Source organism: Oncorhynchus mykiss, chromosome 25, assembly GCF_057628025.1.
Source record: "Oncorhynchus mykiss isolate SJ-2025 chromosome 25, ASM5762802v1, whole genome shotgun sequence".
In the NCBI taxonomy this organism is placed as follows: domain Eukaryota; kingdom Metazoa; phylum Chordata; class Actinopteri; order Salmoniformes; family Salmonidae; genus Oncorhynchus; species Oncorhynchus mykiss.
In genome coordinates this window covers 68,113,246-68,131,467 of record NC_143046.1, presented here as the reverse complement: position 1 = coordinate 68,131,467, position 18,222 = coordinate 68,113,246, and the positions used below count along the sequence as shown (strand labels likewise).

General features: G+C 42.2%; 1 protein-coding gene across 1 annotated transcript in view; it reads right to left on the bottom strand.

Annotated features, from left to right (window-relative positions):
• LOC110505613 (fibroblast growth factor receptor-like 1) overlaps positions 1–17,492 on the bottom strand; it is a 54,181-nt gene extending 36,689 nt beyond the window's left edge. Inside the window, exons 1-2 of the mRNA XM_021584943.3 lie at positions 17,080–17,492; positions 14,355–14,450 (exon numbers count right to left, since the gene is read on the bottom strand). Of these exons, the coding sequence (XP_021440618.2) occupies positions 14,355–14,439 (85 nt within the window). The 5' untranslated portion in view covers positions 14,440–14,450; positions 17,080–17,492. The remainder of the gene's footprint in view (positions 1–14,354; positions 14,451–17,079) is intronic.
• Between the last annotated feature and the right edge of the window lie 730 nt (positions 17,493–18,222).

Here is an 18,222-nt window from a genome sequence, read left to right as displayed (position 1 = left end):
CAACTACTTCTCTGATAGAGTTCAGTGTGTCAAATCGGAGGGCCTGTTGTCCGGACCTCTGGCAGTCTCTATGGGGGTACCACAGGGTTCAATTCTCGGGCCGACTCTTCTCTCTGTATAAATCAATGATGTCGCTCTTGCTGCTGGTGATTCGCAGACGATACCATTCTGTATACTTCTGGCTCTTCTTCGGACACTGTGTTAACAAACCTCCAGACAAGCTTCAATGCCATACAACACTCCTTCCGTGGCCTCCAACTGCTCTTAAATGCAAGCAAAACTAAATGCATGCTCTTCAACCGATTGCTGCCCACACCTGCCCGCCCATCCAGCATCACTACTCTGGGCAGTTCTGACTAAGAAAATATGTGGACAACTACAAAATACCTAGGTGTCTGGTTAGACTGTAAACTCTCCTTCCAGACTCACATTAAGCATCTCCAATCCAAAATTAAATCTAGAATCTGCTTCCTATTTCGCAACTAAGCATCCTTCGCTCATGCTGCCAAACATACCCTCGTAAAACTGACTATCCTACCGATCCTTGACTTCGGCGATGTCATTTACACAATAGCCTCCAACAATCTACTCAGAAAATTGGATGTAGTCTATCGCAGTGCCATCCGTTTTGTAACCGAAGCCCCCACCATTGCAACCTGTATCCTCTCGTTGGCTGGCCCTCGGTTCATATTCGTCGCCAAAGCCACTGGCTCCAGGTGATCTATAAGTATTTGCTAGGCAAAGCCCCGTCTTATCTCAGCTCACTGGTCACCATAGCAGCACCCACCCATCGCATGTGCTCCAGCAGGTATATATCACTGGTCACCCCCAAAGCCAACTCCTCCTTTGGTCGCCTTTCCTTCCAGTTCTCTGCTGCCAATGACTGGAACGAATTGCAAAAATCCCTAAAGCTGGAGACTTATATCTCCCTCACTAACTTTAAGCATCAGCTGTCAGAGCAGCTTACCAATCATTGCATCTAAACATAGCCAATCTGTAAATAGCCCACCCAACTACCTCATCCCCATATTGGATTTATGTTTTGCTCCTTTGCACCCCAGTATCTCCACTTGCACATTCATCTTCTGCACATCTATCACTCCAGTGTTTAATTGCTAAATTGTAATTATTTCGCCACTATGGCCTATTTATTGCCTTACCTCCCTAATCTTACTAAGTTTGCACACACTGTATATAGACTTTTCTATTGTGTTATTGACTGTATGTTTGTTTATCCCATGTGTAACTCTGTGTTGTTTGTGTCACACTGCTTTTCTCTATTTTGGCCAGGTCACAGTTGTAAATGAGAACTTGTTCTCAACTGGCCTACCTGGTTAAATAAAGGTGAAATATATATTTTTTAAATAAATGTACTTCTGTCCTTAAGCTGTTCTTGTCTGTTAATGTTCTGTATTATGTCATGTTTTATGTTTTGTGTGGACCCCAGGAAGAGTAGCGGCTGCTTTCGCAACAGCTAATGGGGATCCCAATAAAATACCAAATACCAAGCCTGGTAAGGAATCCTCCCAAAAAATATCCATGTGTAAGCCAGTCCCCCTCACCCCAAGTGCATCCTGGCCCAAAGCTGTAGCCAGAGCATAAAATCACATCCCTGTGCATGAGGAAATCAAATCAGTTTCACTGCAGGGTGCAGAATTCCAGGCTGGAACAGCAGTAGCCCAACTATAAAATATGACAGATCATACTCTCAGCTTCTGAAACATTTTCCTCTCCTGTCCCCAGTCTCCTCTATTCTTCATGTCAAAGCTGTACATATTTTTCCATTCATCGTAAACCATTCATCGTTAAGTGGGTCCCTTACGTATATATAAAGTTCACAACAAAAAGGGTTCCTTACAGATGTAGGATCTTAATTTGATCACTCTTTTATTGCTGAGATGAGCTTCAAGATAGACATAAATGCATTGAGAACTCGCACCAACACATGGTTATATCAACAGTATTGCACATTTCATGTAGTCTAATTTTGGCCAGCTAATAGCCTAACCACCGATCAACCAACATTATGGACTAAATGTTAAAATTATGTTGCTGCAAGATTATTTTGCTTTAACAATACTGGTCAAATTAAGAACCTACATTGGTACTTTTGGTTCCTGAGAGTGATGATCGATATTAAAAATAAAGAATTTCAACAATTACAGTAGGGTGATATTTGGCATTGTAGCAAATTCCACTCCAACAGTCTCCCCCATCAGAACTCAATTTCTGACATACTACGACAACATTCCCCAATTAACAAAGGCACAAGAGACACTGCAGACACTGCGTACAGAATAGAACTTGCGAATTCTAAAAATAATTCCCAAAGTAAAACAGTGAGAATTCTGAGTGAAAAGGAAAAAATCCATGCTGGGCCTCATTGACGCCCATCAGAGGCCAACTGCGAGTGGGGCAGAGAGGGATGTTGATCAGAGCAGGGGGGTATGGTGGAAGCTGTGGAGGCCTCATTCAGCCCTTGTTATCCCAGCCATCCCTTGGCTCTGCTTTCTTTTGACCCAGCAAGGCATCGCTGTTGCCACCATAACATTTCAATCAACCTTTTAAGTGCAGAACAAAAGGCGTGGAAGGGGAGGCAGGGGAGAGGTTGGAGGGGGGGAAAGGAGTCAGAACTGCGGGTGATTTCCAGTGAATACCTCTGAGAGGAGAGGACCTAGGGAGGATTTTAAGAGAGGACCTAGGGAGGATTTTAGGAGAGGACCTAGGGAGGATATTTAATCAGTAACTGCGTGTAGTGGGTTTTGCTCCATGCATCGTATTGTTCTGTTGTGCTGGAGTATAAATATAAACTTGTGAGATGCCATTCATTTTCAGAACATTTTCAAGAGATATCCCAGTGATTTGTAATTCTGATAACTAAGAAGAAAATTAATCATCAACTAAAGAAGGCTGTGGCAAGATCAGCATACAAGATTACAAGATGAGCAATATAATGCTTAAAACATCCCCTTATATGGGCAAAATGAGAAGTCTATACCTGCCTAAAAGAGGGAGAAAGCAAAGGGGCAGAGAGAGGGAGAGCTCTGAAATCTGCCTTGTGCACAGCTGCATAGAAACCCCAGTCCCCAGCATAAATCCACACGCTAACATCTACAGGAAAATGAGACTCTCTGTCTCCTGTTGAGGGGTGAGAGGCTTCAGATTCTCAACGTTTCGTTTGTTGAGTGACTGAGAGAACAGCTGTGAAACAGAGGTGTGAGGGGGCTCTCCACTCCTCGAAAGAAAATAGAAAATAGAGAGGAGGAGAGGAGGGGAGGAGGGGAGGGCGACAAAGAGGCTGAGAAAGGAGAGGTTGCGCAAGATAAACACTTCCCACTGCGTAGCTGAAATGTTATTGTAAGGTCACTTGTAAGGGTCTCACAGGGCGTCCCCTAACACCCACCTCCGGGCTCCCTCCCTCCCAATGGCTACAGCCCCTCTTTCTGCCCAAGGGTGTAACACAGCAGCCATGCCCTCCATATCTACAGGGAAATATGCAGCTGGAGCTTGGAACTCTTATTGTTTGTTATAGTGATACTATGACATTCTACAACTTCGAGACCAGTGGGTGGAGGATTTAATAAAATATCCCTCAATTCCAATATTGAATCGAAGGAAACTATGTTTTGTTAATCTCAAACAATCAAACCAAAAAACACATGCAGGTGAATACCGTTTGAATGATGACATGTCAATCAGACCAGCTCTCTGGTCCATTGTAAACTACTCTATGAGATCAGTATGGGTTAAGTAGGGCACCACGAATCCATTTTGTCTGTCTATCACTCCATTCACCCAGCAGGGATAGAGTGTGTGGCCTGAAGTCACACCCACCCAGAGCCAAACATGATGTAGGCCTACACAGACAAACCTTCATATGACAGGCAGATTATAAACAATCCTATTCACACTTTATTCTACCAATTTCCATACAGCTGAGAATAACAACAGTGAATGGGAGCAGACAATAAATAAATCATTGAGATTCCATCAGAATGCTAATTAGAGCGGCCATTAAGTAAGACCTTTAAACAGGTCAACATTCACAAGGCCGCAGAGCCAGACGGATTACCAGGCCGTGTACTCAGAGCATGTACTGACCAACTGGCAAGTGTCTTCACTGACATTTTCAACCTGTCCCTGACCAAGTCTTTAAAACCTAAATGTTTCAGGCAGACCACCATAGTCCCTGTGCCCAAGAACACCAAGGTAACCTGCTTCAATGACTACCGACCTGTAGCACTCACATCTGTAGCCATGAAGTGCTTTGGAAGGCTGTTCATGTCTCATACCAACACCATCATCCCAGAAACCCTAGAAGTGTTAACCCTTGCAAGGCTGCTGGCCCAGACAGAATCCCTAGCCGCATCCTCAGAACATGAGCAGATCAACTGGCTGGTGTGTTACGGGCATATTCAATCTCTCCATATCCCAGTCTGCTGTCCCCACATGCTTCAAGATGGCCACCAATGTTCCTGTACCCAAGAATTCAAAGGTAACTGAACTTAATGAAGATCGCCCCGTAGCACTCACCTCTGTCATCATGAAGTGCTTTAAGAGACTAGGATCATATCACCTCTCCCTTACCTGCCACCCTAGACCCACTTCAATTTTCTTACCGCCCCAATAGATCCACAGACGATGCAATCGCCATCACTCTGCACACTGCCCTATCGCATCTGGACAAGAGGAATACCTATGTAAGAATGGTGTTCATTGACTATAGCTCAGCATTCAACACCATAATACCCTCCAAGCTCATCATTAAGCTCGAGGCCCTGGGTCTGAACCCCACCCTGTGCAACTGGGTCATGGACTTCCTGAAGGGCCACCCCCAGGCAGTGAAGGTAGGAAACATCACCTCCACTCCGCTGATCCTCAACACTGGGGCCCCACAAGGGTGCGTGCTCATCCCCCTCCTGTACTCCCTGTTCACCCATGACTGTGTCATGACTGTCCTGATCAGGTCAGGTTACAGGAGACCACAACCAACCAAGTCTCTCCAGGACACTATTCTGGTGGTCAACACACACGCTACTCTCCTGAACAAAACTATCCTGTCTGTAGGAAAGCTAGCAGAGGTCATGAACCATGACTATGCCCATGTCCAATTGGTTCGATTGTTACTGGAAGATTTTCTCTGTGAAATTAGCTCTTCTATGGACCACTTGGCCATGAATAGAATCCCTCATATCTAGTGCCCCTCTCAATGGTGCACAACATATTGACCTCAGCTACTTCAACCACGATAAGGCCATTACAGTCACATTTGGTCTATAGTCTGGGGTCGGCCATCCCAATACAAGTTGATGTTGATCGTAATGAAGTGGGATTTCTACTTACATTGTCGGTTGTTGAACTGGAGAACATCTATAGATTGAAAACAGTTCTCAATGTAGGATTTTGGCGAGACAGTACCCATGTAAAGATTGCCACGCCCCCAGTTGTAGCTTACCAGGAAAACAACCCAGATTTCTATCTCACCCCTAACCTGTTAATGTGTACTCTAACCAAAGATGTCCACTACCTCTGTCCTAGCAAACCGTTTGTCAGGGATAACACTGAGCGTATTTGTGGTATTAAAGCTATCACCAGCGAAGAACGCTGTAGAGCCAAACTAACAGCCAGGGATGGGGCCACCACCACACAAGTGGAGGTGGTAGGGAACCGATGGTTGGTCAACACACCGTTCGCATCCGCCACTATGACTTACGAACGCCATGACTCCATCACCCAATGAACCTCCCCAACCAGACTGTTTTTGTTAAGGTGCCAGAGGGGGCGATTGTTCACATAGACCTCGCTCTATACCAACTTCCCGACGACAGGATAGACACCGAGATTGAAATGACGGATGCTTTTGCTAAACATTCCCTTGAGTTACCACAAGCCATTCAAAACCAAATCCAGTACGAGGGACCCATGACTGTTGATCTTAGCGTACTGGATGAGGCACTTTTAGTTGACCCGACTGACTACAGACCAAAAGATTGGTCTGTCGCCCGCTCTTGGACGTACCGGACAATATCCTGACTGTTACCATGATCCTTAGTCTTATTTCCCTTGGCGTGTGCACCTACTACGTACACAGGCGCACACGTGCAATGGAAGACCTAATGAGGTCTTATACTAGGATCACCCGTGGGACGGAAGCGATTCCGATTTTTGGAAAGTTGGCAATAGATCCTGAAACCCCCTTAAGGGGCCCAGTCCCAACCTCCTCTCCCGAACTCGTTAGGTCAGCCCAGTAATGTGCCCAATGTAAGCTTTGGCCTTCAGGGGCCAAATTTCCCCAAGTGCCTTAACTACCCACCTGCAAGTAGGATCACCCTAGACATGACATTAGAGACAATGCCATGATAGAGTCATTTAGCCAAGATCTTGGACATATATAGAACATAGTCCAAATTAGATGATTACGGTGTGGTAGACACATTTTGTTTACCTTTATGTTTTTATTACATTATTTTTCGTTTAATTTCCTTTGACACTTAGGAAGCAGTAGAGCCCAATGCCTCTCGTTTGGGGAGGAAATGTAACAATGTATTGCCTGAGTGTTGTGCGTTGTTAACGTCTGCCAAGTTACTGCCTAGGTCCACTAGCCGGGATAACCGGACGACGGGCCGGAACACAGAGCCACTGCCGGACCTCCCAGGTCCATTCTGGCGGTGGTCCGCAGCTTGCGGAAATCCTACCAGGGTGAACCACCAAAGGGGGGGGGGGGACTGTCCTGATCAGGTCAGGTTACAGGAGACCACAACCCTACAGATTATCTCTCAACCCCAACAGAGGAGGAGAGATCTAGGGGGTCTGAAGCTGTGGGGTTTTTATGACCCCTCATGCCCCTGGTAAATCTTAGGCCACAGACAAATTCCTTTTGTCCTGTTACTATGGAGAACCAGCCTCAGAACATTAAACATGAAATAAAGGGACTTTGGAAAACAATGGTTTCCGTCAGCCACAATGGTGGTCATGACGATAGATGGAATATTAAAATGTATGTCATTTTGTTTTGTTATTAAAGGTTAATAGATGACGTTATTACAAAAACATTGTAACGTCAACAGTTTACCTAGTATATGTTTGATGTTTATACATTGTACGTTGTATGGAAAATGTCCAAGTCAAAGAGAATGTTTTGGTAAAGATGAAATGTGAAATTGGATTTGAATAAAATCTAGACCTTGCCCATAACTTGGTACGCCCAGAGAAGGGCCCTAAAGGCGGTTATGCCCACTTCTGACACGAGGGTGTAAAACCTGTGAGTAAAAAATGTACAGATGAGACTACGTGACCCAAGCTGCAGCCGAGGTCTAAAAAGTAAACGAACCCAAAACGCAACGCAAGTTTGAAGACAAATAATATTTTTCTACCCAAGCTACGGATGAGTAGCTGTGTCTAAGCGGGTGAATTTTAGTCGAACCACCTAGCTTCCACTTCCCATCGAATCGTGGTATCTACACTGTTTCATTCCAACGCTGTGAGCTCTGAGCTACAGAGCGGTCTGTCCTCCGAAGAGCCCTTCCAGAACAAGGGCGAGGAAACAGACTCCTAAGCCAAAAGGACACTGAAATGGTGAGGACGACCAGAGAGGTGCACCGGAGAAGTGCGTCATTGAGCAGCCTGAACGGTCCACGCGGAGAATCCACAGAGACCTTCCCTACGTAATTATATCATTATATTCTGACCCATAAGAGTGGCAGTTTGGGGCAAGGCTAGGGTTAGAATACGCATAGCTGACAAATTCACCCAAATGTATATTTCTCTCGTGTACATTCTCTTTTTCTCTCTCTTTTAAATCCCCATTTTGGGTAACACGCGCATAGTGTGTTGGCCCGTTATACTAAGTTCTAATCAATAGCCAATAATGTGTTTTTTTGTGTATGTGTATCTTTTATCATCATTTTAGCTTTCTAGTAAATAAATATTCAACTAAGATTTGTGTGGTACGAACTCATTGGTGAGACCCGGGTCCGTGCAGATTCACGGACTATACGACGTTCAGAACGAGATTGTAGAGGTAACTGATTAATTAGCAGCTGTTGTAAAATCGATATTCTGATATTCTTTGAGTTAATTTGGGAAATAGAAACTCAATAAAAACTTATTTTCCCATGGTGTCCCAGGTTAATGAGTTAATAATTGCTTGATTCAGTTAATCACGCAATTAGAAACTTTTAATCATTCGATGAGCAACATATTCACTAATACAACGTCACGACAACTGCGTGGCCAAGCACGCCTCCAACTTAATCATCAAGGTTGCAGACGACACAACAGTAGTAGGCTTGATTACCAACGATGACAAGACACCCAACAGAGAGGAGGTGAGGGCTTTGGGAGTGTGGTGTCTGGAAAACAACCTCTCACTCAACGTCAACAAAACAAAGGAGATTATCAAGGCACAAGGCAAGACCCAGATGAAGAGATAGGAGGCAGATGGTTGGAGTCTTACAATATTTATTAATCCAAAGGGGTAGGCAAGAGAATGGTCGTGGACAGGCAAAAAGGTCAAAACCAGATCAGAGTCCAATAGGTACCGAAGGGCAGGCAGAATCAAGGTCAGGGCAGGCAGGATGATCAGGCAGGCGGGAAAGAAGTCCAGAGTCAGGCAGGGGTTAGAACCGGGAGGACAATAACAAGAAAATATAAATACTTATACTTATTTTCCACCATAATTTGCAAATAAATTCATAAAAAATCCTACAATTTGATTTTCTGGATTTTTTTTCTCATTTTGTCTGTCATAGTTGAAGTGTACCTATGATGAAAATTACAGGCCTCTCTCATCTTTTTAAGTGGGAGAACTTGCACAATTGGTGGCTGACTAAATACTTTTTTGCCCCACTGTGTATATATATATATATATATATATTTTTTTTTTACCATTTTCAATGCCGGACATAAAATACTGTAAAAATACCAGGACATCAGTTCCTAGTGATTTTAATTTAAAAAATCTGTTCCAAAGTATTTCCATGCATAATAAAGAGAAACGTGATCGTATACAAATGTAAGCAAGGTTTGAAATTATTATGTTTCAGTCAAATATTATATCTGTTTGAGCTTCTTGCGGTCAATTTGCAGTCTACAAAATAATTTGTAATTATGTTCGGGTCCCCCGACCATCCGCTCAACAAAATATCGTCTCGCGGCTGAATCTAGTTGATGTAGTAGTAACTATTAGTGGTGGAACTATTGGAGAGGGAATAAGTGTTGCTGTAGCTGGTAACCAGTGGTGAAAACAGAACCCAATTGTCATACTTGAGTAAAAGTAAAGATACCTTAATAGAAAATGACTCAAGTAAAAGTAAAAGTACAAATAATAAAAATTCCTTACATTAAGCGAATCAGATGGCACAATTTTCTAGTTTTTTAAATTTACGGATAGCCATGGGCACACTCCAACACCCAGACACCACTTAGAAACGAAGCGTTTGTGTTTAGTGAGTCTGCCAGATCAGAGGCAGTAGGGATGACCAGGGATGTTCTCTTGATAAGTGTTTGAATTGGAGCATTTTCTGTCCTGCTAAGCATTCAAAATGTAATGAGTACTTTTGGGTGTCAAGGAAAATGTATGGAGTAAAAAGTACATGACTTTCTTTAGGAATGTGGTGAAGTAAAAGTAAAAGTTGTCAAAAATATAAATAGCAAAGTACATGTACCAAAAAAAACGACTTAAGTATCACAGGCTGCATCAGGCTGTATCACATCCGGGCGTGATTGGGAGTCCCATAGGGCGCCGCACAATTGGCCCAGCGTCATCCAGGATTGGCCGGGGTAGGCCGTCATTGTAAATAAAAATGGGTTCTTCACTGACTTGCCTAGTTAAATAAAAAAAATAAAAAGTAGTACTTTAAAGTATTTTTACTTAAGTACTTTACACCACTGCTGGTAACTCATACTTCTAGGGTTTCTAAATTCATTTCTGCTCCTTGGGTATCTCATTATCATAACTTCTCACAGAGCAATTGCTGTGTGCTTAATAAAACACACACATACGTATAAAGACACACTTATACACGAAACCCTGAGCGTAGCTCCCTCTCGTAACTCCTTCTCACGCACCTCTAAATCGCAGCCCCTCAGTAAAATGAGTCCCTGGTTTTCAGTACACTCTAATAGACTGCAAATAAACTTAGTCTACAGGGATGAAGAGTGTTTAAAATTAATTAGTGCTGCTATGTCCGACTGGGGGGACCAGTGCATGTAATAATCTGCCCATTGTTCTCTGCAAATAGACCCAGTCCCAGACTCAGTAAATAGGAGCTATTGGGGAGCTGAGTGAGGGTGGGTGGGAGTAAAGGTCAGCTCCATGCCTTGTTTTAATGACAGCACATTAACTTAGTTCACTTCCTCTGGCTTTACACTGGTAATAAACGGGAGGAAATGCAGAGAGAGGGTCTGGAGAGAGAGAAGGGAGACATGTGTAAGGGGTATGGCGAGCGAGCAGTGGTTGTTGTTTGGTCATAAAGTGGCATGGGGAACCCCGCAGAGTTCAGAGGTGGCATGTCAATCAGTCGGACAGCACTGAGTTGGGTGAGTCTGTGGGTGTTGGTGGGTTTATGCTGAATCCGCTCCATTTAAGTTCTGGTGTTTCATGGGCGAATCTGATGACACTGATTTTATTTGTCATTTATAAATCAAGTGTTTTCAGAGGGGACTACTCAAACACATGGCAAAGATTTTACAGTACTGTTTAGACCCCCCCCCCCACCCTCTCTCTTCTCTCTCTCGTTCCCTCTCGCTCTCTCTCTCTCTCTCTCGTTCCCTCTCTATCTCTCTCTCTCTCTCTCTCTCGTTCCCCCCCCTCTCTCTCTCTCCTCACTCACTCACTCACTCACTCACTCACTCACTCACTCACTCACTCACTCACTCACTCACTCTCACTCACTCTTTCTCTCACTCATCTCTCACTCTCCCCTTGGTCTACTCTCCCTCTGTTTCTCCAGCTGGGCTCATGTGCCAGAACACCACTGTGTCATTACCTTCTTACTACTTGGGCCATATTTACAAAAAATAAGATGACTTTGGGGTATTTGGTTACTGGGAAACTAGCCTCATTATGTTTAAAGGAAATGGAAAACTGACTGAGAGCCAAATGGCCTTGTGATTTTAAAGGCCCTTGGCATACAATTTATCCAAAAGTACTTTCTTGTTATAAAACCAGGATGTAACTCTCCTATAAAATGTATATTTTCCAAAAGAGTTGCTGAGCAGTTTGTATGCTCTAAATGTATTCAGATGGCTCAGGAGGTATAGATGAGTAAACATTTGTCTGATGTTAAAAACTCTCATGTCAAGCTAATATGCTACTTGCGACATGTTGATTCAGTTTACTCGTCTGCATCAAAAAATCACTGGCTTCGCCTACAAACAAAGTACACAATTTGTATAGATGTCACTGCAATTCTGTTTCCTATAAGAGCCATGTGATAATTCCTGTGTGTGTGTGTGTGTGTGTGTGTGTGTGTGTGTGTGTGTGTGTGTGTGTGTGTGTGTGTGTGTGTGTGAGAGAGTGTGTGTGAGAGAGAGAGAGACAGACATACAGACAGACAGACATACAGACAGACAGAGAGAGGGGGAATGCTGGTAAGTACTAGGGACACCTTGTATCCTCTCATTGTCACCGAGCAGGCCTGCAGAACACACAGCAGGTCCATATGTCCCGGCTGCTGCATTCCAGTTACTATACCACAGGGGTCCCCAGTCCTGTCACCACATTAGAAGCTCTGCTGGGACGCATCATTGAGCACCTCCTACAGCTGCTCGGGGGAACACAAGGGGAGGGGTTGGGGGGTGTCTTAGGTTTGCCTGGCGTAGTGGGATAAATGATCAGATATTGTATGGTGAGGTGACTGACAGCAGCAAGCTCATTATCATTTTGTGTTCTTTAAGTTGGACTTAGCAAAGGTTTAAATGCTTATATAATACCTGATAAAACCGCTAAACACTTCCAATATGTTACTATATCTTCACACGTAACTCAAAAGGATTGTCTCCTGTATAATTTAATTTTCATTTATCAATGATGCTAACTTTTATAGGGACAGTTTTACAGCCAGGATACACTCTGTCTACAAAACCATGTTTCCAATCAAAACCATTTATTTCATAGGATATTAAACAGTGAAGTTGTTACACTTGGAACACATTGTGTCATAACTGGGAGCTTGTGGTCACATCATTCTCTCAAAGGGATTGTCCAGTCCACTTTCCAATCAAATTCTGGAGACTTAATTTCCCCCTGCAGTGCAGTATGCTTGACAATTAAAATAATCCTAAATAATCCTAACAATCCTAGTCCAATAGATTATTTCATTAAATTAACTAAATTATTTCATGTAATTAACTAAAATATACACTGGTTATCCCAAACATTAGGAACACCTTCCTAATATTTAGTCGCGCTCCCCTCCCCTTTTCCCTCAGACAGCCTCAATTCGTCGAGCACAGACTCTACAAGGTGTCGACTGCATTCCACAGGGATGCTGGCCCATGTTGACTCCAACATGGCCCATGTTGACTTCCCACAGTTGTGTCAAGTTGGCTGGATGCCCTTTGGGTGGTGGACCATTCTTGATACACACGGCAAACTGTTGAGCATGAAAAACCCAGCAGCGTTTCAGTTCTTCAAACAAACCGGTGCACCTTGGACCTACTACCATACCCCATTCACAGACACAATATTTTGTCTTGCCCATTCACCCTCTGAATGGCTCACATACACAATCCATGTCTCAATTGTCTCAAGGCTTAAAAATCCTTCTTTAACCTGTCTCCTCCCCTTCATCTACACTGATTGAAGTGGATTTAACAGGTGACATCAATAAAATATCATAGCCTTCACCTGGAATCACCTTGTCAGTCTATGTCATGGATAGAACAAGTGTTCTAAATGTAATACTCAGTGTATGTGAAAACATGGCCACTTAAAACGGAGAATACGATGTTTGGCAATAGTAAATGTTCATTTTTCTCTGTCTTGGATACAATACACTTGTACACACCTCTACAATCACTTTCAGAAAGAAAGTATGAAAAGCAGACTAGATATGACTATTTTTTAGCTGATATACTGGTTAATCTCTGTGTGATTAGGATGTCTTGTTTTTCTCTCAGCAGTCAGCAATTGTATCCTTTCTCTGACATGTGTAAATCTGTAAACAGACACAATTGCCTGTCTAATCTTATTTAGCCTCCACGTCTTGTTCACTTTCACTTTAGCAGCATCGCGAAGGCTCGCCTGTCCTGCTGTGAATAAGGCATTGTCTGTAATCCCAGATGTAATCTGCCCCCCTCGAACCCAGCAGTGGCCCGCACCTGCCCTGTATTGCAATGCTCTGTTAGCCACATGCAGGTTCTACTTCCATTTGCTGCCATACTGAGTTTGAGAATAAGGAGAGAGGCATAGAACAGGATGCCTGGTTTACCACTTCAAGAGGCTGGAGAACACACTAAAAGTCTATGTGAATGCTTCAAAGCGCTCTAACTGAAAAGGTGATTTATTTTCTTTGACTTTCAAACTCTACTGAACTGTTCTGGACATTTTCAGCCATTGATGACAGGTGATATTGTGGAAATGATACACATAATTATACAATGCATTCTGCATTTGTCTAACAATTTCAATCAATGCAGACAGTTGTCTGAACAATAGCACACGACACTGTCATGGTTAGGGTTGCAAAAATCCGGGAACTTTCAACACCTTTCCTGGTTTTCCCGAAGTCCTGGTTGGAGGGTTCCGGATTTCCGGCTTATTCCTCCCTGATTGTGGGAATCACACACAAACAGACACACAGACACACAAACACAGACGTGATGCTGAGACAGTCTGATCGATGGAACAACCCTGGGAGAGCTGGACTGATTTGTGTTCTTTCACCCTGGGAAGCTGATGGATGTGTATGTTTGGTTTAGCTGTGGTGCATGCACACACAGTCACACACACATACTGTATGGCCATGACTGAAGAGATCCCACACTGAAGGGGGGAGTTGGGTTGGTTTTCTCGCTACTTCCCCACTGTTGATTTTGGGTTCTATTTAGAGTTTTTGTTCTACTTTTTCCCTCTTACTTCTTAGTGTAAAGAAGTTAGAGCCAACTGAGCTTTTCTCCGTGTAAACAAAAGGCCACAGCAGTCAAACTAACTTAGACTAACCAATTTATCTACTAATATTTCACTAAAACGATTGCACCCTACTGTGTAGGCAAGAAAGAAAGAAAGAAAGAAAGAAAGAAAGAAAGAAAGAAAGAAAGAAAGAAAGAAAGAAAGAAAGAGAAAAGAAAGGCAGAAAGAAAGGTAGTAAAGTTAAGAAAAATAAAATAAATATCCCAAAGATGTTACTCACCCCTTGCACAGTCAGACAACAGAATGGCCAAAAAGATGAGCAACATGACCTTGACGACTCCCATTCTGACTGAAGACAACTTCATGTTCCCCAAATCTAAAAGACATACGGTCAAAAAATATAAAAACACTCAGGCCTTCCAGATTTGTATTAGTGCACACAGTAGAACTCACATCCATCCCCAGGGAAAGCAGTTTGCCTTGTTAGATGATATGGACAATATATATGCTCCAACCAGTCCGACACAGTTATGTGTCATGGCTGTTGGTTTCTGCCATAATGGAATTGAAATGCATGGGGATTTCTCTTATAAATGAGAACGCATAGTGCAGCTATGCACATTTTTAAAATCATGTGATTGATTGACACAATAACATATGTACCCTTTGTGTTAGTATATTTATCTATATTCAATATATACAATGCCTTGAGAAAGTATTCACAGCCCTTGACTTTTTCTACATTCTGCTGTGTTACAGCCTGAATTTAAAATGGATTAAATTGAGATTTTGTGTCTCTGGCCTACACACAATACCCTGCTTTACAACCCCTGCTATATTGTGGATCGAGAGTTACCTGTCTAACAGAACACGGTGGGTGTTCTTTAATGGAAGCATCTCCAAAATAATCCAGAGAGAGTCAGGCATGCCCCAGGGCAACTGTCTAGGTCCCTTACTTTTTCAATCTTTACTAATGACCTGCGACTGGCTCTGAGTAAAGCCTGTGTATCTATGTATGCTGATGACACAACACTATACACATCAGCTACCACAGCAAGTGAAATCATTGCAACACTCAACAAAGAGCTGCAGTCAGTTACAATTGGCCCAGATCAGAGCAGCACTGCTGGTCCTTAAATGTACACGGAGACCTAACATCAATAATATGCATGTCAATCTCTCCAGGCTCAAAGTAAAGGAGAGATGGACTTCATCGCTATTTGTGTTTGTGAGAGGTGTTGACACGTTGAAAGCACCAAGCTGTCTGTTTAAACTACTAGCACACAGCTCAGACCGCGTTGTATACGGCACAAGACATGCCACCAGAGGTCTCTTCACTGTCCCCAAGTCCAGAACAGACAATGGGAGGCGCACAGTACTATATAGAGCCATGACTACATGGAACTCTAATTCCACATCAAGCAACTCATGCAAGTAGTAAAATCAGATAAGTAAAAAAAAACGGATAAAAATGGAACAGCGGAGACGGTGAAGAGACACGCACACACACATATACGTATTTTGTGTTGTAGATATGTGATAGTAGCGTAAAGGCCTGAAATCTGTTGTGAAATGTATTGTAATATTTAAAAAATGGTATATGCCTTAATTTTGCTGGACCACGGGAAGAGAAGCTGCTGCCGTGGCTCAGGGATTTCACCATGAGGCCAATGGTGACTTTAAAACTATTACAAAGTTTAACAGACGTGATAGGGGATATCTGAAGATGGATCAACAACATTGAAGTTACTCCACAATACTAACCTAAATGACAGACTGAAAAGGAAACCTGTACAGAATAAAACATATTCCAAAACATTCATCTTGTTTGCAATAAGGTACCAAAGTAAAACTGCAAAAAATGTGTCAAAGAAATGTACTTTATGTCCTGAATACAAAGCAGTATGTTTGTGGCAAATCCAAACACAACACATCACTGAGTACCACTCTTCATATTATCAAGCATGGTGGCTGAATCATGTTATTGATATGCTTGTCATCGGCATGGACTAGGGATTTTGTTTTAGGATAAAACGAACGAAATAGTGCTAAGCACAGGCAAAACCATAGAGGAAAACCTGGTTCAGTCTGCTTTCCAAACAGACATTGGGAGACAAATTCACCTTTCAGCAAGGCAATAACCTAAAATACAAGGCCAAATAGACACTAGAGTTGCTTACCAAGACGACATCGAATGTTGGAAATCTACGGCAAGACTTGAAAATGGCTGTCTAGCAATGATTAAACAACGAACTTGACAGAGCTTGAAGAATTTTTAAAAGAATAATGTGCACATGTTGTTCAATCCAGGTGTGCAAAGCTCTTAGAGATTTACCCAGAAAAACGAACCGCTGTAATTGCTGCCAAAGGTGATTTAACATGTATTGATTTAAGGGTGTGAATACTTATGTAAATGAGATAGCTCTGTATTTCATTTTTAATAAATGAGCTAAAATGTCAAACAAAACTTTTTTGTCACTTTGCCATTATGGGGTATTGTAGATGTGTAGATGGGTGAGAGAGAAAAAATCTACTTAACCCATTTTGAATTCAGTCTGGAAAAAGAAATAAGAATAAGAATAAGTCAAGGGGAATGAAAACTTTCTGAAGGCTCTGTATCTGTGGTCAATATGGCACACACTCATTCAAGTGATGCTGCCCTCACAGACTGACCCTTATGTTTCAACAAATAAAAAAATGAATATTTCTTATCTGAAACACAACTGTATTATATTGTATAACTGTCACCATTTCCATTAATTAATTACTGTATATAACATTTTACCATATCTAAAAATTACACATCATGGCAAATTAATTGAATAGTAATTTTATCCATAAAACTATATAGGTAAGCAACCAATAGATAACAGCCAATCATGTCTTATTTTATAGTAAATTAAATAAATCATATTTCTATGAACTATTGCCAACCATTTAATCGTGTGAAAAATGTCATATGCCCTGTATATTTTGCGCAACAATGTTTTTTATGAATGACATACCTGAAGTTTCCAGTGAATGAAGTTAACCTCGTATCAGCCTCTTTATAGAACACTTGTTACCCATTCTCATACAAGTCCTCGCAGTCTCCATTTATTTATTGACAGTGGCCGATTTCATCGGCGCTTTCTTAACCACCACTATAATTAATGATCGCTGCATGACTGTATATCCTTTCAGCATAGATCGGCTATATGGAAAAACTGTCAATCAGACAAAGCATACCATCAAATGCGTACATTTATCACACACAGGTATCCATTAAAATGCTGAATTAACTTCTCGACAAACTGGAAATGTTAGATCGTTTTTAAAGTCTGTATCCAATCTGTATCTACAGTAGACTCTACTTCATCGACTACGAGATTTAGCAGGGCAGCGCTGTCTAATCCCAGCTCTCAATTTTGGACCAATCACATATAAGGACTGGGTAACTATCAAAATTAACTCTTTATTTCTCACTATCACGATCCAATAGCCCCTACACGAGTCAAATATGTAACTATATATGCCTCAATTTAAAGTTGTCAAAATAATTCACAGTAATTTAAAACAATTGCAGTGCTGACAATCAGAGGTGAACGTCACCCCTGTAACAGATCTATGATAAGGTTTCCCTCCCTAATTCCTGACCTTGACCATTAGGAGGAAAAATACAACACTGACCTCAGATCAGCATTGAGGCAACTGTATCCTAACTCCAGAAGAACAAAACAGAGTAGACTTTCAGCAACGCTCATAACATCAATTCTTTAAAATGAATTATGAAAAGGAAACATTTTAATTGTTAGGGGTGAGTTGTGTTAATGTATGGATAACATACTGAAGACACCCTGTTTCGACCCCAGGAAGTAATAAGGATCCTAATAAATACTAAACAACTGCATACGATCAGTCAGATATCAGCCAATGAGGGATCAAATGAATAGGTGCTGCCACCCAGTGGGACTGGGATGTATCTGCCCTGAGAACGTCACAAGAGGCATGTTCCAATGTTCCATGAAATCCTTTTGGATCATGTTGTGCTTGAAGGTGTCTACACTCAAGTGCCAAGACCGTATGTATCAATGACGAGTTGACAAATGTCACACCTGCCTGAGAGAATAACAATGACATAAATGACAATAAATGACAATAAACACTTA